We start from the raw sequence: 21,187 nt of genomic DNA, 5'->3' as shown, positions 1-21,187 counted from the left end.
CTGGTTGTTTTTCTTTTTATTTTGATAGGTTGCAATTTCCCATTAAGGGTGGGAAAAAGTTCTGACATGATTTGTCTTGGTTTTATTTTTTTTACATCACAAAAACCTGCCATTTTAACAGGGGTGTGTGGACCATTTATATCCACTGTATATGGAATGTACATTAGTCCAAGAAGCGAGCAGGGCACTAGCACTTTTCTCACATCCCCATTACTCTATTCCTAAACACACGCACACAAAAACCTACATTTGCCCCATCAGTGAAGTGATGATGAATTGAGGCAGCATCTCGCTGCCTCTGGCTAGCTTAGCCCTTGTGTCTCCCTCCTTACCATAAATCTCCATGGGCTCTGACCTTGGCTTAATGGCCACCGTGTGATTGTCACACCCAGGCCTCTGTAACACACTTTATCACCGACAGATTAGCCAGCTGCCAGCAGGTTAAGACTGGAGTGGGAGGCTGCTGACTGTAGCTTTTGAAGAGCAAAGTGGAGACTGTCCCTCGCCCTCCCTCTCTCTGTCTTCTTCTAGACCAGTTAAATCCAGAGGAAACGGTATAGATGCTGAGTATCTAATGAAAGTGGTTATGCAGAGGCAGTGGGCTGGCACTAAGTGAAGCTGGTCTAATTGCTAGTATTTATCACTGGAGAAGAAATGAGCGATGGGCATTCCCACTTGTCTCTTTACCCCTCCTGTTTTAATCACACCTTCTTTGATTGAGCCTGATAAGGGAAAATCCTGCAATTAAGCACAGGTGTGTGTGTGTGTGTGTGTGTGTGTGTGCGTGCGTGCGTGCGCACACACATCCACCTGTTTTCTGTCTCTGTAGATGGAGAGCAGGAGAGCCTACGCAGGTCTACCTCCAGTCCCAATCACAGCAGGTCAGATCTCTTCCTCTCTGTCTCTATCTTGCTCTCGCTCTCTCTCTCTCACTCTCTCTCTCTCTCTCTCTCTCTCTCTCTCTCTCTCTCTCTCTCTCTCTCTCTCTCTCTCTCTCTCTCTCTCTCTCTCTCTCTCTCTCTCTCTCTCTCTCTCTCTCTCTCCTCCTTCCTCATGATTTCGGTAGTGTGATGACGCAGTGGGAGATCTCATGATGTCGGCTTTAATACATTTTTCAGGTTGCCTTTTTCCTCACGCACACAATGACATCACGGGGGCATCTGGGTAGCGTAGCAGTCTATTCCGTAGCCTACCAACACGGGGATCACCTGTTCGAATCCCCGTGTTATCTCCAGCTTGGTCGGCGTCCCTACAGACACAATTGGCCATGTCTTCGGGCGGTAAGCCGGATGTGGGAACGTGTCTTGGTTACTGCACTAGCGCCTCCTCTGGTCAGTCAGGGCGCAGTTCGGGGGGGAGGGGGAACTGGGGGGGGAATAGCGTGATCCTCCCACTTACTGCATCCCCCTGGCGAAACTCCTCACTGTCAGGTAAAAAGAAGTGGCTGGCGACTCCACATGTATTGGAGGAGGCATGTGGTAGTCTGCAGCCCTCCCCGGGTCGGCAGAGGGGGTGGAGCAGGACCCAGGACGGCTCGGGGGGGGGGGGGGGGTACGATTGGGGAGAAAAAAAGGGGAAAAAAAAGACATCTCTACTGATTTTTCTTTTTTCAGTTTCAATTGTCTTTTTTTTTTTGTGCATTTTTCTTTCAGTCCATCCAGCATCAGCACCATTTTTCTCACCTCACTTTTCTCTTTGCCCTCTTGCTGTTCTTATGTTACATTCCTTACTTTACTTTTCGTTCTTCGGCATCTTAAAGGACAGAGCATTGTTACCAGCACCACTGAGATTCCCACTGAGACCAGCAATATTTGTAATGTTTGCACTCAGGAGTAATACACACCGCTTTGAATATAAAACACCTGTTGTATGGCTTGTTACCTTTTGTTGTGGTACATCCTCTCCCTCCCCTGCCCGTTAACCTTTCTTTCATCATCCATCCATCCATTATCCAAGCCACTTATCCCAATCAGGGTCACGGGGATGCTGGAGCCTATCACTGAATTTGACTTTCCTCTCTCACTTCCTCACTCTACTCTCCCTCAAGCTCCCTCCTTCAGCCCCCCTGATGTACTTTCTCCTTATTTCTCACCCCTCTCCCTGTCTTTTCCTCTAGGTTGAGTTCCACGGCATCGGGCTCTGACAGTCTGTTTGGACCACCATTGGATTCAGCCTTCAAATCCAAAAGCTTTGCTGGCCAAGAGCAGCTCAGAGAGCAGAGTACATTTGGTGCCTCTGAATGTGAGTGTAAATGCGATTTTTACGTTTTGGATTGCAGTGTTTCATCACACAATATTAAAAGATGGATGTTTCACCACTTTAAAGGAACATAATGTTTGAGGATTTAATTTCATTACAATGGAATAAACTATATTGTTTTAGAAAAGTGCTATATAAATAAGTTATTATTATATGATTCAGTATATGAGCAGCAGATGTAAATAAAATAAACGCTTAAGTATAATTTGTCTGCTGTGAATGGTAATGAATGATGTTGTGAATGATAATGTGAATGATAATCTCTCATGTGTTTCTTAGATGCTGCCTTCTCATCTGACTCTTCATCTCCTGAGAACGTGGAGGACTCTGGCCTGGACTCACCTTCTCATCAGCCCCTGGGAGCTTCCCCTGAGCCTGCGGGTTGGGCAGCTTGGCCACCTCCCTCTCAGACTAAAGAGCCGACACAAACACTGGGACGACCAGCTGACCCCTTCCTCTCGGCTTTCCGGGATCCTTCCCCGGGGCGTACCTCCCATCCCCAAGATGATCATGCAGGTGTCTGGTCAGTTGCCCCATCCCGCTCCCCTCGAGCCCCCCCAGATATGGACCCCTCGTCTCTGCGCTTCCCTGCTTTCTCTAAGACCCTACCCCCACCTGAGATGGAGGCTTCAGTCTGGAACTGCAAACACATTCCCCCTGAGGACCCCTTCCTGGCCGCTTTTGAAAGGACTGTCACCCAGGAGACATTACCTCCATCTGATGCCTGGGCGCCCCCACCCCCACGTCCGACCCGGGAAGGCAGGGGTATAGAGATTCGAGGAGATCTCTTCTCCATCACCCTGTCTGACACTAAGACTCTCCCTGCCCCTTCCTCTTCTACATCCTCCTCATCCAGTCGTAAAGAGAGAGACAGGAAACGAGACCGGAGTGTCCCACCTTCAGTGTCTCCCGATGACCCATTTGCTATCACTATGATCGGCAGCCCCACTCACCAGTCCTCTCTGGCTGCGGCAGCTAGTGTGCTGCCTCCCCACAGTGGAAACAGCAGCAACAGTGGCAGCAGGCTGGCTCCTAGTGTCAATTCCAGCCCTTTGCCTCCAGCCCAGCCTAAGAAGGAGCTCGTCCATTGGAACTCAGTTCATAACCCCTTTAGTGAGGGGACACCTGGCACATCAGTAGCCCAGGCCTTTAGCAGCTCCACGACCCAGGAGGGAGGAGGAAAAGTGGATGGTGGAGGAGTAGTAGAGAGGAGGAAGCATCGCTCCTCTGATAGCGAGCCACGTAGAAATGCCCCACCCCTCACAAGGCATTCTGGGCCGCAGGAGGACCTTTGTTTTTCAACAGACAAAGACCAAGACTGCCTGGACCTGAACACTCCGCTACCCTGCAGCATGGGTTCACAGAAGGGTACTGATCTTAAATAAAATAATAGTATAATAGTATTTATAGTATAACCAGTGTTTCCCCACAGGTTGACAAGTTAAGTAAAACCAAAGTTTAGGAATGACTTAGTGCTATTTATTGTAAATACATGTAGATAAATTATATACATATCAATATTTAAAAAAAAAATCAGAAGTGACCTCAACAAAGTATACATAATTCAGAATATTGGCAAAAAATCTTGATCTTTCTTGGTTTTTATAAAAAATAAAAAAAAAACTCTTACGCTTCAAAACTCCAAAACAGGAATGCTTTGAGTGCAGGTCCATTAACTGAAATTCAGGCAGGCAGTTAGGTGCCTTCCTTTCAGTTTGTTTCTCAGGTCTGTATCGACCAGACACATTTAATCATTTACAATGAAGACAGCACAAGAGAATATTTACACATTGTGCTGACTTGCATGGTGGAAAATCACTTCACCCTGTTCATCGTTACGAAATCTGGTTTGTAGTTCACGCTGGCTACAGGGATGACCAGGGCTGCAGTGACTAAGACTTGGGTTATTGTAGGTTTTAGAAGCATACAGTTGTATTTTCGTCGTTGGAATCAGAATCATCTTTATTTGGCCATGTGTGTTCACACATACACAGAATTTGACTCCAGTTTAGTGACGCTCATATGCACTTACATAGAATAACAAAGCAACAATCTTCAGGAATATATACAAGGAATGACTACATAGAGGTGAAACAGGGAGGCAATGGTGCAGAGTGCGAAGATGCTGGAATAAATATGTTAGCAGGTTACCTGTATACGTGAGGTAGGTGGATGTGACAGAATATGCATGTATACAATGTGCAGTATATACAGCGTGCTTAGATTTACTTTAACAATGTTAAGTGTTCATCAGAGTAACAACCTGCAGAAAGAAACTGTTCTTGTGTCTGGTTGTTTTGGCGTACAGTGCTCTGTAGCGCTAACTAGAGGGGAGGAGTGGGAACAGGTTGTGACCAGGGTGTGATAGATCTGCATTGATGTAGCCTGCCTCTTTCCTGACTCTGGAGATGTGTAAGTCCTAAATGGAGGGCAGGTTGGTACCAATGCTTTTTTCTGCAGTCCTGACAGTCCGTTGTAGTCTGTTCCTGTCCTGTTTGGTGGCTGATCCAAACCAGACTGATGGATTATTGCAGAGTAAAACTGAATCAGCAGCTCCTGAGGCAGGTTGAACTTCTTTAGCTGGCAGAGGAAGTACATCCTCTGCCGGTCCTTTTTTATTATTGTGTCTGTGTTGGGCACCCACCTTAGGTCCTGGGAGATTGTGGATCCCAGAAACCTCAAGGTTTCCACAGCAGACACAGTGCTGTTGAGTATGGTGAGGGGGGCAGTGTTTGGGGGGGGGCACTCCTCTAGCAGTCCACTGTCATCACTGTTTTGAGCACGTGAGTGTAAGCTCCAGGTTATGACTGCACCAGCTGTTCAGCCTCCTGTCTGTATGCAGACTCGTCACCATCCCAGATAAGGCCGATGATCTGCAAACTTAAGAAGTTTAACAGACGGGTCTGCTGAGATGCAGTCATTTGTGTAGAGGGAGAGGAGCAGAGGGGAGAGTACACATCCCTTGGGGTGCCAGTGGTGACTGTCTGGGTGCTAGATGTGATTTTCCCCAGCCTCATCTGCTGCCTCCTGTCTGTGAGAAAGTTTTTGGTCCATTGACGGGCAGGGGCTGGTACACTGAGCTGGGTGAGTTTGGAGTGGAGGATGTCTGGGACGATGGTGTTGAACACTGAGCTGAAGTTCACAAACACAACCCTTGTGTATGTCCCTGAGTAGTCAAGCTGTTGCAAGATGTAGTGCAGTGTCATGTACACTGATGAACCAAAACATTATGACCATCTTCCTAATATGCTATTGATCCTCCGTATGCTATCAAAAAAGCCCTGACCTGCCGAGGCATGGACTCTGCAAGACCCCTGAAGGTGTGCTGTGGTATCTGGCACCCAAACATTAGCAGCAGATTGTTCAAGTCCTGTAAGTTATGAGGTGGAGCCACCATGGATCGAACTTGTCGGTCAAGCATATCCCGCGGATGCTCAATCGGATTGAGATCAGGAGAATTTGGAGGCCAAGGTAACACCTTGAGCACTTCATCATGTTCTTCAAACCATTCCTGAACAATGTGTGCAGTGTGGCAGGGTGCATTATCCTGCTGAATGAGGCCACTGCCATCAGGGAACACCATTGCCATGAAGGTGTGTACCATGCACGAGGCATGTGTCAAATTGATGTCCACATGAATGGCCAGACCCAGGGTTTCCCAGCAGAACATTGTCCAGAGCAGCACATTTCCTCCACCAGCTTGTCATCTTCCCCACAGTGCATCCTGGTGTCATAACTTCCCCAGGTAAACGGCGCACAATTACACAGCCATCCATCCATGTGATCTAAAAACGGAACTCATTGGACCAGGCGATCTTCTTCCGCTGCTCCAAGGTCCAGTTCCGATGTTCTTGGGCCCATTGTAGGCACTTTGATGGTGGACGGGTCATCATGGGCACTCTGGCTGGTCTGTGGCTACGGAGCCCCATATGCAGCTGGGTGCGATGTACTGTGTTGTGACACATTGGTGTTGCAATGGTGGTTGAGACCAGACCAGACGGGATAGCCTTCGTTGCCCTCAAGCATCGTTGAGCCTTGGACGGCAGGTTTGTGGTTTGTCCCTCCTCGGACCACTGTCTGTAGGTACTCACCACTGCTGACTGGGAGCACCCACAGGCCTTGCCGTTTCAGTGATGCTCTGACCCAGTCATGTGGGCATAACAATTTGACCCTTGTCAAAGTCGGTCAGGTCTCTACTCCTGCCCATTTCTCCTGCATACAACATGTTGACTACCAGAACTGATTGTTCGCTTACCATCTAATCTACCCAGACCTTGAATGTGCCCTTGTTTGGAGATGATCCTTATTCTGTTCACCTGTGAGTGGTCCTTATGTTTTTGCTCATCAGTGTAGACTTACTGTGGAAATCGTGGCTTGTAATTATAAACTGAGTTCTCGCCAGCATAGACATGGGCAACGATGGTAAATGAGAGAGCAATAGCCCATTTATTGAAACCACCGAGACAAGTTAAAAACACTAAGTATTAAAAGCAGATATGTCTGTAGCTGCTGATGAGGGCTTGTTTTGCTTTCTCCACGTCTCTGGTGTGTCTTTGTGGAGGTGTAGTTGCGACTGTAAACTTTCTCAAGCCAGTTTAGCTGACTCGAGCCAGCTGGGACTGCATCGCACTCTACCACAGTATAGGTTTTGTTTTTGTTTTTTTTTAATTTAAATTATATGTGCCCTAAGGTGTCCCGTCCAAAATTGCAAGCAGCTCTTTTTATGATGATGTGAGCCACATTAGTGGAGTGAAAAGCCCTCTGAAATGGTATCCAGGCACTAAAGCACACTAAATCTTCAATCGTCAAATGAAATTCTTTTTGGTGTCATGCCAGGTTGCTGGCAGGTTGGTCTCTGCAGTCGGCGGTAGAGCTGCTGTCAAAATGACGCTGTACACGAGCAACCCTGGCTCTTAGAAGTGTCTGTGTCTTGCTCGTTGCTTAGTTTGTCATCATGATTTTCTTGTGTTTCTGTCGATCTCTCTCTGTCGCAGTTTCTAAGCACAGCTTCAGGCAAGACAGCACTGAGCTGCTAATGGCTGCTCCTCCCAGACAAACACGGGCCAAGAGGACTTCGGGCCGACTTAGCGGTGCTGAGAGGGTATGCATGCAGTGTTCTATGGTGTTTGGACCCTTAAAAATATCTTCTTCGTCATTTGTCACATCCAACCAAGTTATTTACACAAATTGTAATCAGCAGATTTATGCAGTTTTATTTTGTATTTTAAATTGACAGGTTTTTTTTTTTCAAATTGCTGTATATCTGTCAAATTTATTGAGGGAAATATGTTGACAAATATTCATTGCTCCATACATAAAAATACTTATGGCATTATCTTTAAATATATTATTTTGTTGGTGAAGGGCTCTAAATGGCTTATAATCTCCATTATATTAAGTAGTGTTTTACTTTCATGCCAACCAGTAGTAGATTTCTTGTATTGTGAATGAACCTCCTCAGTTGAATTTAAAGGGATTGAACCTCAGCCCTCTCTACTGGTTGATTTTTGTGACGGTGACTATGCTCTCCTCCTCTGTGTTTCAGTCTAGATCACTGTGCTCCTCTCCTCTACCGGAGCCCAGCCCTTCCCTCACATCCTCCTCCTCCTCCAGCCCTAGTGAGTGGGGGCCCCAGACCAGGGACAGTGAGTGGGGGTCTCAAAACAGAGCCCCCAGTCCTGCCAGGGTGGGACAAGCCTCGCCTTTGTCCTACCAGCATCAGGAACACCCCCAAAGACACAGTAAGCTGCAACTCATGTTTAGTCAGCCTTTAAAATGACAATGCTGAAGATTTACACACAAACAAATGTCCTGAATCAGAGGCCGAGAGCCCCTGGTGCTAAATCTGTTGTCTTCTGAGTTCTGCCATATTTGAAACAACAGCCACTCCTTAAAATGGTTCCTGTTGGGTAGTGCTTACAATGCCTAGTGGTGCGTTTTACACTTTACATCTGCAGCGTGGTGGCCAAACGCAGAAGAAGATGGCAGGATGTTGCGAGTTTGAGGAGGAAGCAACGCTGATGTGGCCAGCAAGTAGACGTCGCAGAATAATGGCGTACTTACACTAGGGACAGTTGCCTTGTACTGTGCCTGAGCAGGATTGTCCCTCCCCACGCCTCCCTCTGCTGGCCTGTGCTCACATTGCGCTGAACGTTCTGGGCCCGAGCACACTTAGGTCGTCACGATGTGATTTTTTTTTTCTTGAAAAAAAAATCACATCGTGACGACATTACACTCTCACATAGCATAATGGAGTTTATGGTTTTATTTACCCTTGCGGCTTATTTGGAGTCGTTTTGGGTGCGGTGGCACAAGACCGTCTCACATGGCTTATAGATCAGTTATGCAACGCAGCGATTTTCAGTAAATGGTGCTGCATGCATAAGAACTTTTTTTTTTTTAATGGTTAATCGCATAATTGACGTCATAGCTTTTCGTGCTCGTACACGATTAGCGATCACACTAGATGTGTGCCGTGCCCTGAGTCCAGCTGAACCCTAAGGAGCGTTCACACTAGCCAACCGAACTGGATTTTGGGGGTCAAACATGCTCGGTCACGGTACGGATCACCTAATCTGAGTTCATCCTAGGGTTGTAAAAGACCCTCACGAATAGATTCTAGAACATCAAAAGCTGTTGCCTTGCTTTACCCACAGTGCACCTGTCGCGAGGACCAAGCCCCATCTCCCTCACCACCCAGGAGGCCTGGCCTGTGGCGGCAGCCATAACAGAGTACATCAATGCCTACTTCAAGGGCGGCCAGCATAACCGGTCAGTATGAGACCACCTGAATTTAAAAAAAGAATAAATAAGAACAGCAGAAAACATGATCTTACTACATATCCCCCCGTATAATGACATCTGTGGTTCATGACAGGTAGTTATTTGGGGATCTATTTACACCCCATGGACAAGGCTCAGCGTTTTCAGTTTTTACCGATTTTCACCGAAAAATACCCAGATTTGTAAACTGATTTTCACCCGGATTTTATGTTTCCACGAATCCAGAAGTTGTTCCTGTTCGTGTGAGGTTATGTAACAGTGTCCTCTTGTGGCGAAATTCGGTGTGCTGGGCAGCTTTGAAAAATAAAAACTGAAAACGCTGAGCCTTGCCCATGGAGCATGAAAACGCATGATACAGACTCACAGAGTATTCATTTTGCTAGCATTCAAATTTGTATGGATTTTGTTTGTTTATATATATATATATCTGTATCTGATGTTTTTTTTATTTTGTTTGTTTGTTTGTTTGTTGTGCGTGTGTATTCCGTTCTCCAGCTGTCTAGTGAAAATCACCGGCGACCTGACCATGTCCTTTCCAGCGGGTATCACTCGTATCTTCACAGCCAACCCCAACACTCCAGTACTCAGCTTCAGACTTGTCAACATCTCTAAGGTGGATCACTTTCTGCCCAATCAGAAGCTGCTCTACAGGTAAACTGTGGTCTTTGTTTGTCCTCTTGGAAATGTGTGCGTGTCAGTGTACACGAATGTCTGTTTCAGTGTGCTCCGAATGAGTCTGTTAACGCTGCAGCGTTGCATCGGGGTTAAAGTCTTAAAACTAAACCAGGTGTTATCAGAACAACAGTGACATTTGTAATAAATCTATGTTATCATCTAATAGTAAGATATGGTATCATTGTCATAAACTTGATACATAGTGTAAACATTTATTAATATACACAAATAATTTAAGTGTTTACATACATGAATGAAGTAAAAAAAGCAACTGCTTCGCACCATCATAATTGAAGCTCTTCTATACGTTGCTGAATCTGGACCCTAACAAAAGCTGTGGAGAAAAAATACAAGCCTTTGAGCTTGGAGCATCTAGAAGAATGCTGCACATCCCATACACATCACCAACGTTGAGGTGCCGAACAGAGTTAAGGAAGCTATTGGTCACCATAGTAGTTTACTGACAATGGTATAAAAAAAATTTACAAAATTAAATTGCCAATTACCCCGCTCTTCCGAGCCATCCCGATGGCTGCTCCACCCCCTCCGATCCGGGGAGGGCTGCAGACTACCACATGCCTCCTCCAATACATGTGGAGTCGCCGACTGCTTCTTTTCACCTGACAGTGAGGAGATGTAGTGCGTGTAGATGTAGTCCCCCCCGAACAGGCGCTCCGACCGACCTGAGGAGGCACTAGTGCAGCGACCAGGACACATACCCATATATAGCTCCCCACCCCGCAGACACGGCCAATTGTGTCTGTAGGGGCGCCTGACCAAGCCGGAGGTAACATGGGGATTTGAACCTGCGATCCCCATGTTGGTAGGCAACGGAATAGACCGCCACACCACCCAGACGCCCATGCAGTTGTTTGTTAATTCTACATTCAATATGAGACCACAGCAGAGGAAACTTAAATAAGATAAGGTTTTACAAATTCATCCTGGGATATGTGATTTCATGTCTATATTAGCGTCATCTGCATGTTCTCATCACATGTTCTGAACGTGTTAGCATCATCTGCATGTTCTCATCACATGTTCTGAACATGTTGGCATCATCTGCATGTTCTCATTACATGTTCTGAACATGTTAGCATCATCTGCATGTTCTCATCACATGTTCTGAATGTGTTAGCATCATCTGCATGTTCTCATCACATGTTCTGAACGTGTTAGCGTGTTCTTATGTTTCTGCTGTTGGTTGGTTTTACTGCTGTGTTTGCATAACCAGTGTATAAGTAGAACGTTAATGCTGTCAATAATCAGAATATTTTTTTACCTAGTATATTATGTTGGCGAGTGGGCTGTCATGTTTGTGCCCCCGAGGCTGTATTGATATCCCTGTTATTCTTTGCCTTATCTCATTATCTGCCGACTCAATGATCCAGTTGCCTAATTAGAAAAATGCATCCAATCTGACAAGGTTTAATGCAGTCTTTGTCTCATCTGCGGGTGTATTCAGTGATCCCTCTCAGAGTGACCCAGACACCAGAGACTTCTGGTTTGACATGCAGGCTCTCCAGCTGTACCTGCAGAGAGAGGCCGAGCTCAACCCCCAGGCTTCTTACTACAACGTAGGCCTGCTCAAGTATCAGGTCGGTGCCCCTGCATGTGATTTATATTCAAAAGTTAAAAGGAAATTGGGCGTCTGGATAGCGTAGCGGTCTATTCCGTTGCCTACCAACATGGGATCACCGATTCGAATCCCGGCTTGGTCGGGTCTCCCTACAGACACAATTGGCCGTGTCTGCGGGTGGGAAGCTGGATGTGGGTGTGTGTCCTGGTCGTTGCACTAACGCCTCCTCTGGTCAGTCGGGGTGCCTGTTTGGAGGGGAGGAGGAACTGGGGGGAACAGCGTGATCCTCCCACGCACTACGTCCCCCTGGCGAAACTCCTCACTGTCGGGTGAAAAGAAGCGGCTAGCGACTCCACATGTATTGGAGGAGGCATGTGGTGGTCTGCAGCCCTCCCCAGATTGGCAGAGGTGGTGGAGCAGCGACCAGGACAGCTCAGAGAGTGGGGTAATTGGCCAAGTGCAGTTGGGTAGAAAAAAAAGGGGGGGATCCCCCAAAAAAGTTAAAAGGAAATGGATTTTGTTTGTTTTTCCAGATTTTATCATGATTTCATGATTTATCATGATGATTTAGAAAGTCTGCACTCTCCACTCTCCTCTCATTTTCTCCCTCCCTCCAATCCTCCTTTCCCTGCCACTGTACCTTCCTCGGGTGTCTTCTAAAGTCATTTTTCACAGGGCTTGGGATTGGTTCAGAGTGTTTATGGGAAAATTGCTCTTTTATTGACTCATGGCGGTGATATAAAGCCAATGTATGAAGCTTTTCTAAAAAGCAAAGAATACATCAAACACCGCTACATCTCTCAAACAGTGAAGTCATTATGTTCATGTGAATCTTCCACTTTTGTCCACAGCATCACACAAAGTCAACAAAACTCCTTGTACAAAGTTCGAATTGCTGCCCACCCCCCCCCCCCATCGTTTCTGTAGGTGTCGTCCCAGGACCCCGGGCGGGCCCCTCTTCTGCTCTCGGCAGAGTGCCAGCGCAGTGGCACAGTAACACGGGTGTCCCTGGATTACCACTGCTGCCCCGCCACCGCTCCCTCCACCCAGCTCACCGCTGTCCAGGTGCTGCTGCCCCTAGACCACACTGCCACAGACCTGCAGTGCCAGCCCCCTGCATCCTGGTGAGAGAAAAAGGAATGAAGGAAGACGGGAGGGAGGGATAATTAACCTTCTGTGTTGGCTGTACATGACCTAATGGGCAGGAGTCTGTCTGCTACTTACCATTTTGATCTGGAAATACACCCACTGTTTGAGGACTCTAGAAAATGATGGATGGATGGAGGGTGGAGACCTACAACGAGAGATGGATAGTTAAGAAATGAAAAGCAGGAATAGGATGGGCCTCACTCACCCTTTATTTGCCTTACCAGGAATGCAGAGGAAAGACGGCTGCTGTGGAAACTACCAAACCTCTCCCCAACCAACCACAGCAAAGGTTAGAGCTCTCTCTCTTGTTCGCTCTCTTGCTCTCTCTCTCGTTCTTGCTTGCTCGCTCTCTCTTTCTTGCACTCTTGCTCGCTCTCTCTCTTGCTTGCACTCTCTCTCTCGCTCGCTTGCTTGCTCGCTCTCTCTTGCTCTCTCTCTCTTGCTCTCTCGCTCTCTTGCTCTCTCTTGCTCACTCTGTCTTTTGCTCTGCTCGCTCTTGCTTGCTCTCTCTTGCTGTCTTGCTCTGTCTTGCTCTCTCTCTCTTGCTCCCTGTCTCTCTCTCTCTCTCTCTCTCTCTCTCTCTCTCTCTCTCTCTCTCTCTCTCTCTCTCTCTCTCTCTCTCTCTCGATTTTCCCAGTCAATCTAGACATTTTTAATTTGATAATTTTCTTGCCACACATTTAGTACTCTAACCTTTTTGTGACCTCTGCCCCTTTATGCCTTTTTGTTTGTTTTTCTTACTGTCTGTGTGGGTCACAGTAACATCTATCTTTCTGTATCACCTCATCTTTTGGTTGAAGACTTTCTTCCTTCTTTACCTTTCGAAGTTCAGATCTCCAGTGTGTTTCAAGAGAAATGTAGAAACTGATACATAACTGCCTTTTGCACCCTGCAACCTGCTCTTCTGCATACGCTGTCCTGAAAATGAATGTTGAACATGAGCATTTGAAGGCCGCAGCAGTGAGCCCGGCTGAAGCGTGAGAAATGGAAACGGTGCTACTGCATACTAATCTGAACCGACCCAAAGGCGACGGCACACGGACAACATTTGGAGGCGGTGTTTAGGGCTAATGAGGCCAACAGTAACCTCAAGGTTTTTAGACCGTGTTTTGGTTTAATATTAAACACAGTGTCCTTACTTAATATTATTTCACATCTTCGTAGCAACACGGGGATTATTGCCGGGGATTTGTGACGTGAATATAAACACACGAGCCACCCGCGTACAAAAGCATCTCAGAGACTGGAAGAATGAAGAGGCGTTTGAGAAACACCGGTAGATTGTCTGCGTATTACTTGAATGTTTCTACAGCACACCCACTTCTTTTAACTGGTGGTGTATTATTACCCCTGAGGTGGAGCAGTTTAGACCACAGAACATAATCATCCATAGCCAGCAGTAGATGAACGGTGTAAAGGACGTAGGAAATTGAAGTCTATAGTTGGATGACCTCTGTGGTTTATGAGCTAATAACAAAGCACTGAAAGGTTACCGTAACTCCTCCCCTTCCTGTCTCGAGTACCATTTTCCTGTGTACCTCGTGTGTCAAAGCAGCACTTTAACACCCTCAGATGGATAGAAGCGGACATTTAGAAAAAAAGGAGTACTCTTAAAAAAAAACAAAAAAAAACTAGTCCATTTGCAAAATTCAAATAAAACATTGAACTTTTGTTGAGGGTCTGTGTCTCAGCTCAGCCTTTAAATCTCTTAATGTCCCATACATACTTTTATATACTCTTCCTGTGATTGCGGTCCTCTTGTGTTCAAAAGGTGAATTATGTCAATTTGGAACAAAATTCAATTCAACTTTATTGTCACTGTAGACTGGGCAAGTAGAAATATAACAAAAAGAGGTCTGTGACCTCCCAGAATGTGCCACAAGCTAAAAACCAAACTATAAAAGACTACAATAAATATTATATGTCTGACTATACAAAAAGAAGACTGTATAAATAGCAGATGAGGTGCAAATGGAGTGCAGTTCCTGTCAGGGCAGGGTGAGTGTAAACATGCTCAGAAGGAGCAGTGAATGTGGCGCTTATGCATGGCATGTTACGTAGTATAAAAAACTGTAAAGTATATATATATATTATACCCATTTGCACATCCATGTTCATACCCGTCTGTTGTGTTCCCACCGTAGGCTCAGGGACCCTGTGTGCCAGTTGGCAGTGCCTGGAGGTTCCCCGCGGCCCCCCACCCAGCCTGGCTGTTCAGTTTGTGGGCTCTGGGGCCTCACTGTCAGGCATGGACGTGGAACTGGTGGGCAGTCGCTACCGCATGTCCCTGGTAAAGAAGAGATTTGCCACAGGTGAGATTCAAACAGAATCTATGTAGTCTTCTTTTTGTGTAGTTAGACATATAATATTTATTGTAGTCTTTTATAGTTTGGTTTTTAGTCTTTTATAGTTTAGTTTTTAGCTTGTGGCACATTCTGGCGGCACGGTGGTGCAGTGGTTAGTGCAGTCACCTCACAGCAAGAAGGTCCTGGGTTCAAGTCCCGGGGTAGTCCAACCTTGGGGAGTCGTCCCGAGTCGTCCTCTGTGTGGAGTTTGTCTGTTCTCCCCATGTCTGCGTGGGTTTCCTCCCACAGTCCAAAGACATGTAGGTCAGGTGAATCGGCCATACTAAATTGTCCCTAGGTGTGTGTGTGTGTGTGTGGAGGGGGGGCATCGGCCCTGTGATGGCTTGGCGGCCTGTCCAGGGTGTCTCCCCGCCTGCCGCCAAATGATGCTGGGATAGGCTCCAGCATCCCCGCAAACCCTGAGTAAGGATAAGCGGTTTGGATAATGGATGGATGGAGATTCAAACACACTTGCCATCAGCTGAGTTCTCCATCTTCCTTTAAAAAAAAGGTTTTAGCCCTCATTGTTCAATTTAATTGATTTGTTTGGTGGTCACATTGACACCGTCACCTTTTAGATTTTGTTGTTGTTGATGCAATAGTAAAATTTACTCACAAAATACCACACACAGCTGATCTTCATACCACTTATTCATATTAACAATATTTGTGGTTATCTAAAACGGAACACAAGTCTTAAAAAGGGGTTTTGTAGATCATTTAAGTGATTTCCAAGTCATCATTTAAATGTGATGCAGTAAATCTATGACTGACGGTAGTATTTCCTCATATTTTGTGACTGACAGTCTGCACTAATAAATGATGTAGTGAGAAATAAAAGTTGTGTAAATTATGAACAGGGTGTAAATCAAGTAGCCCTTGCATATATTGCATCGTTTGTTGCTTGATAACATATACTGTATTAATCCCCTTACTTTAGACAAAACCTGCAGTTTCTACAGGGATCAGTCCCAGTTTGGGTTTATATTTAAAATAGCACGCAACAGTTTTGTTTTTTCAAGTCACCATATTCTTTACTTTCTCAGCGTCACATCATGTCTAAACAAAGTGGGTTTTGGACACTCAACTGAGTCAGTTGTTTGCTTTCATTCTGCTTTTTTTTTTAAATAATGGGCTTTTTTTTTTATACATGAAATATTGAGGAAAAAACTTGTTGTGGACTTCAAAATGACATAATTTATCAAACTTTCTTCTCGTTTTCTGTGTTGCAACTAAAAGAGGAGAAATCCATATTCTTGCAGGGTTTTATGGACACAGAATTTTGTGTCGTTCTTAATTTTCACTAGCTAGTAAAAAAAAATTGCTGGGATGCTTTAGAAGTACGTGACTCATTTTGGTTCAAGTTTGTATAGTAGCTGACCCCAAACGTATGGCTTTTGGCTGTGCATTTCCTTTTTCTTCATATTTTACAGTGTTTGTTTTTTCCTATTCTGTCTGACAGGAAAGTACATGGCGGGCTGCTCGTTGTGAGCAGTGGAAAGGCTTGTGAGATTCCCATGTGGACCATTGTTTAGGGTTCAGATTAACATATTGCACTTTCAGCCATCTGAGAGGGGACTCAACCCCTACTGGACAGACACAGACAGACAGACAGGGAGGGAGGCAGTTCGGTAGTTGGAAGGCTACGATAAAACATTATCACCAGTAACACGGCACCTTACACAAGTGTAGCCTTGGAGGACTATGTGCACTTACTTCTGACAGTCCTGTCTGCTGTATTAGGACCAAGCCTTTCCTTTCTTGTAACCCCACCCCACCCCACCCCCCGAATATTATTTCTGCACTGTACACTCAGTTCTTATTCCTTTCCCGGGCAGCGTACCCCTCTTTCTGTTTGCATTGTGTTCTGTGTGCCTTTGTATCAAGAGACTGGAACCGGGGATGTCAGAACTTTTTTCCTCAAACTGCAGCAAAACGCGTGTGAATAAACTTCAGCATATTATTTGTGTCTTTTAACAGAGTTGCCATGGAAACTAGCATTTTTAATTTATGAAAAACGTGGAAGAAATCTGATGAGCTTGCTTATAACTTGTATCACCGAGTCGTTTGTAAAACAGTTCCTTTACCAAACCCGGGTTTAAGAAGAAAATGTTTGTATATCTGCTGTTCTGTTCCACGTGGAGGTTTTGTGACGTTGATCTTTGATAAATAAATAAATAAATAAATATGTTAAAGCTATTGGTTTACACCAGTTTATTACACATTTCGACCAGGTACAAAATACAGTTGAACTATGCAGTTTGTTACAGACCGGTGTCTGCCCTCAGGCTAGGTAAAGTGTAGTCAAGAACAGGTTTAAAAATGCACAAAAATAAGGGTTCAGTATACTTGTAAGAAGAACCAAATCTAGTTCGATAAAAAATAATCCTCAGCCAAAAGTCTAAACAGCATTGCAAAAAACATTACAAAGGACACATAGAAATTACTTTCCCAAACCACTTAAAGGCAAATTACTGTGACAGGCACAAGTTACAAAAGCCTTAAATTACTCGAGCTCAGGATTCTCGTAGCTACAGCAAAATCATTTCAGAGGAAGTGGGTGAGAAGGGAGGAAAAATTAAACCATTTTCAACACAAATGTCAATCAAATCAGTTTATATAAATAGAAATTTCTCGTGACTGCTTTTATAGATAATGTAGGCGCATCAGCACCGCAAACTGACAGAAATATTGAGATTAAAAACAAAATGTTCATCACACAGTCTAATCCATTAAATTAAACATCAAAACATTTTCTTCCTCAATACGTGACTTGTACACTGAGGAGAGGAGTAAATAGGCAACAACAGTAGTTCCAAAGGCCACAGAACACTTTCCACAGCATAAACATTTTTTATATCTATCTATATATATATCTATATAGAGAAAGAAAGAGCTATATGGATATATTCATGAAGTTTAACAGTATCTTGGTGTCACAAATGTAGGCCTCTAGTCCACCTGTATGGCTATATATAGCGAGTCATCTATGGGAGCTGCTTACACTTCCATTTATTAGGAGGATGGGACTCGTAGACATTAAAATACAGTCATGGATAGAAATTCCTTAGAACCTAATAAATTTCTCTTATCTAGTCCAAACTGAGAACAAGACTCTGAAATGAGTTAAATTCATGAGGTTCAAGGATGTGAATTTAGAGAGCACGTTGATGCCAACCGCACCCTACATTTCTGTGAGTAGTTTGAAATGTGCGATGCTCTAATTTTGTGTTTATTCATTTAATAACTGAGGATAGACTCGCCTCAAGCCATTAAACAGGCTCCATGAGATGAACCCACTTCCGGTTGGGTGAGTGGCTTTTAACATGTACTGACCATTAAAGTTGTTGATCAACTTGTTTTGTACCTGCATGCAACTGGGCTCATCCCAAACTCTGTGGTTGCCAAGTACACTGGCACAGTTCTGCACATGTGGGGCGCTAAATTTGGTCTTGTTGAACACATCCTTAAGATTACAAGCGATCACTCAATTGATATACTTTCGATATAATTTGGATGAGTGAACCGTGTGGGGAACTATATACATTAACTGTATGGTAGGTGCTAACCATAACAGCAGCTACACTCTTATACTTGCCATGTCATCTGAGGAAAACGGAGAAGAGCATAGAAGTTGTGTTGAGGTAAACAATCGTCTTACGTGGCCAAGATGGTAAGAGTTCCCTGCCTTCCAGACTACTGTGAGGCTGTTCAGTATAAAGCCCCACTGACTACCGGAGCAATAACTATGGCTGAGCTGGTGGAAAATATTGAGGGACAAATCCTTTGGGTCAGCGGGTTGCATGAATGTGCATTTCTTTGCTGCAAACTGCAGCAGAGGCAACAAGAAGTACACGCCTACACCTAAACAAATTTTAAAGGTGCTTTAAATGTCTGAGGTTCGGAGACTATACATTCATACTGCGGTAGAGGCACAGCTGAGGGAGAGATAGACATCTGTAGTGGTGGTTAAAGAGTTAGCATTCTAAGGCACTGAAATGAAACTATGGCACAACTAAGTCAAAAAAGCCAAATTAACACCACACACGCACACACACACGCATCACACACGCACACATCACACAAAGCTACAAACTAACTTACTGCACAAAGCTAATCTTATTCACAGTTGCAACAAAAATGGAAAGAAATAAGATGTGTGTTACATCCCAGTAAGTTAAAACCACAGACACTTGACTCTCATCGTGGGTGAGAATTACATTTTCCCTGGGAGAAAGATCACTTTCTTTATTTACACTCCAGCTAAAGAAGGACTGGTTGAGGGACTGACATCGCCTCTATGTGCATTGCACACTCCGGCTGGGGAACCATTCTGAGTGTGCTGGGTCTCGTGATGTACAGAGCTGCAGGGAGACAGGCCAGTACAGCTGGGTTTTAACCTTGCTGCCTGAGATCCAGTCCAGGCCAGGCTCAGATCTCCTGCAACGAGTGGTTGATCTCGATCCTTTCTCTCTTAACAGCCGGCTCGCTGGGCCCTCTGGAGACATCCGCGTCACTGCCCAAGTCAGTCATGTCATCAGAAAAGGATGCATCTAGTATCACGGTGAAAAAGAAACGGTCAAAGCAACGAAGCTGGTGAGACAGAGGTACAGTTTAACACCACGCTTGGACCTAGTCAAAATTAAGAGACTTGCACAGGACTTCCCTGTTAAACTGATGTCTGTACGGAAGGAATTCAGTGCCTAAATGTTAAGATTCAGCCGTCGCCTTAATGAACCTGTGACCCCAAAAGGTATTTGGTAGAAATGCAGTACCACAGGAGCAAAAGTACAGAGCTGGTGTCAATGAAGAAGACGTTAGACCAGCTGCTGTGAAATTATTATTATTTCATTTTTTATCATGGAATGTGAAACCTTGGAGCAAACACTGTGTCAGTGTTTTGTCAGGTTTGTAGTTGTGCCAAGGAGTGCAAACTCGTTCCTAGATAGACCTACTGTTGGATTTCATGCTACAGTTCTGAGCTGTAAACTCAAGAGCCTCATGACTCAAATCGTGGAAAAGTAAAAGTCTATATCAAAAGCAAAAGAAATACCAATGCATCATCACCAGACTAATTGCTGCTTTATAAGACCATAAAGGCTTACCTTTGTCCATGAGTGATGGCATCATAGAGCTCAAGTCACTGAACTGTAGTTTACGGAAAAAAAGTGGAAGAGAACAAGTTTGGTGGTAATTCACAGAGTAACTCAACAGAGCACACACATTTCCAGACATTACATTAGTTTATCTCTAAAGTTCAGGTAATTAATGCGGTGTGACTCTTCGGGACTTAAGATGCAGCGGCTTCATGGAGTAGCAGGAAAAAAAAAATGTCTGCCTTGACGTCTTAATGCCGCTTTCACTCGTGTCATTTTTACATCTCAGAGTGTGGCCACACATTTACATGGGTGGAAACAAAATGGTTGCTGGAAAAACAGTTAACATGGAGGAAAAGCAGTGGCGTCAAGGCTAACAAAGGGACATTGAACGCCATCTCTACCTCCTTACCTCTCCCATGACAGCGATGGGCGTCTCTCCGGTGGCCTGGGCGACACGATGTTCCACCAGGTAGAACATGTATTCATCATAGAGGAGCCGGATGAGGTGAAAAGAGCCGAAACTGGCCGCACTGCGCAGGGTCAGGTCTCTGATAACCATGGAGCTAAAGGAGAGAGGGGAAGAATGATAAGATGATCCAGCTGTTTTATTGCCCGAATCACCATGTGAATTTTGTTGTCAACCAAACACAGACGAAGCTGGTAAAGTGGATAGCATGAGCAGGGCATGTGGCCTCGGAGTGAATTTGATTGTCGCATCACCAGAGGGTAACGGGTTCAATTCCCCTTAACAGCCGCTATACCAATAAACAACTGTGTGCACCATGCAGTGAAAACATTATTGGGCTCATTCAACCCTATCGATACACTCCTTGCAACCTGCTGTGGATAAAAGTACCGGTAAAAATCCCCAAAAAGGATTTACAAGCCAAATAACCCTTTCTCATCAGAATAGAGTAACAAAAATAGACCAGTACAGGAAGTTTAGACAGGGGCTGGTCTGAAAAGATCTCTTTTGTAAAGGTGCCAATTCTCTACCTGTAGAAGGACCATTTCAGCAGGAACTGGCGTGCGGCCTTGGGGAAGCTGGGGCTTCCCTGGTGGGGTTTCAGGACCTGGGAGACCACATTGTCCAGCCAGGCAGCCCACTGGTCCAGAGAGCTCTGCTGCTGCAGGGTCATCTTAAAGTCCTGCTCCAAACGCTGAACGACGCTCTCCTCGCACTGGCAAACCCATGATGCCTGCTCCTGTGAAGCAAACCGAACACATTCCAACACAGTCATCAGAAACATCCCAAGAGTACAATGCAGAGGAAAGGCAGCTACAGAAGAGAGGGCGAG

General features: G+C 45.2%; 2 protein-coding genes across 4 annotated transcripts in view; one reads left to right on the top strand and one right to left on the bottom strand.

The window, feature by feature from the left end:
• The window catches only part of fcho1 (FCH and mu domain containing endocytic adaptor 1), an 83,550-nt gene extending 66,567 nt beyond the window's left edge, over nucleotides 1-16,983 (top strand). Inside the window, exons 16-27 of the mRNA XM_056275572.1 lie at nucleotides 830-881; nucleotides 2,117-2,241; nucleotides 2,539-3,627; nucleotides 7,254-7,360; nucleotides 7,805-8,000; nucleotides 8,916-9,030; nucleotides 9,538-9,693; nucleotides 11,183-11,315; nucleotides 12,224-12,420; nucleotides 12,670-12,734; nucleotides 14,590-14,757; nucleotides 16,253-16,983. Of these exons, the coding sequence (XP_056131547.1) occupies nucleotides 830-881; nucleotides 2,117-2,241; nucleotides 2,539-3,627; nucleotides 7,254-7,360; nucleotides 7,805-8,000; nucleotides 8,916-9,030; nucleotides 9,538-9,693; nucleotides 11,183-11,315; nucleotides 12,224-12,420; nucleotides 12,670-12,734; nucleotides 14,590-14,757; nucleotides 16,253-16,281 (2,432 nt within the window). The 3' untranslated portion in view covers nucleotides 16,282-16,983. The remainder of the gene's footprint in view (nucleotides 1-829; nucleotides 882-2,116; nucleotides 2,242-2,538; nucleotides 3,628-7,253; nucleotides 7,361-7,804; nucleotides 8,001-8,915; nucleotides 9,031-9,537; nucleotides 9,694-11,182; nucleotides 11,316-12,223; nucleotides 12,421-12,669; nucleotides 12,735-14,589; nucleotides 14,758-16,252) is intronic.
• Nucleotides 16,984-16,993: 10 nt separating this feature from the next.
• Nucleotides 16,994-21,187, bottom strand: part of rfx2 (regulatory factor X, 2 (influences HLA class II expression)) — a 32,690-nt gene continuing 28,496 nt past the window's right edge. For all 3 annotated transcript variants that reach the window (XM_056275573.1, XM_056275574.1, XM_056275575.1), the window contains 4 exons: nucleotides 20,886-21,094; nucleotides 20,299-20,452; nucleotides 19,896-19,938; nucleotides 16,994-19,343 (listed from right to left, as the gene is read on the bottom strand). In XM_056275573.1, coding sequence (XP_056131548.1) covers nucleotides 19,222-19,343; nucleotides 19,896-19,938; nucleotides 20,299-20,452; nucleotides 20,886-21,094 — 528 coding nt within the window. In that variant the 3' untranslated portion in view covers nucleotides 16,994-19,221. The remainder of the gene's footprint in view (nucleotides 19,344-19,895; nucleotides 19,939-20,298; nucleotides 20,453-20,885; nucleotides 21,095-21,187) is intronic.

The sequence above is a fragment of the Lampris incognitus genome, chromosome 3, assembly GCF_029633865.1.
Source record: "Lampris incognitus isolate fLamInc1 chromosome 3, fLamInc1.hap2, whole genome shotgun sequence".
NCBI classification, from domain to species: Eukaryota; Metazoa; Chordata; class Actinopteri; order Lampriformes; family Lampridae; genus Lampris; species Lampris incognitus.
Note: the sequence above shows the minus strand (reverse complement) of the source record. Positions and strands in the feature narration are given on the sequence as shown.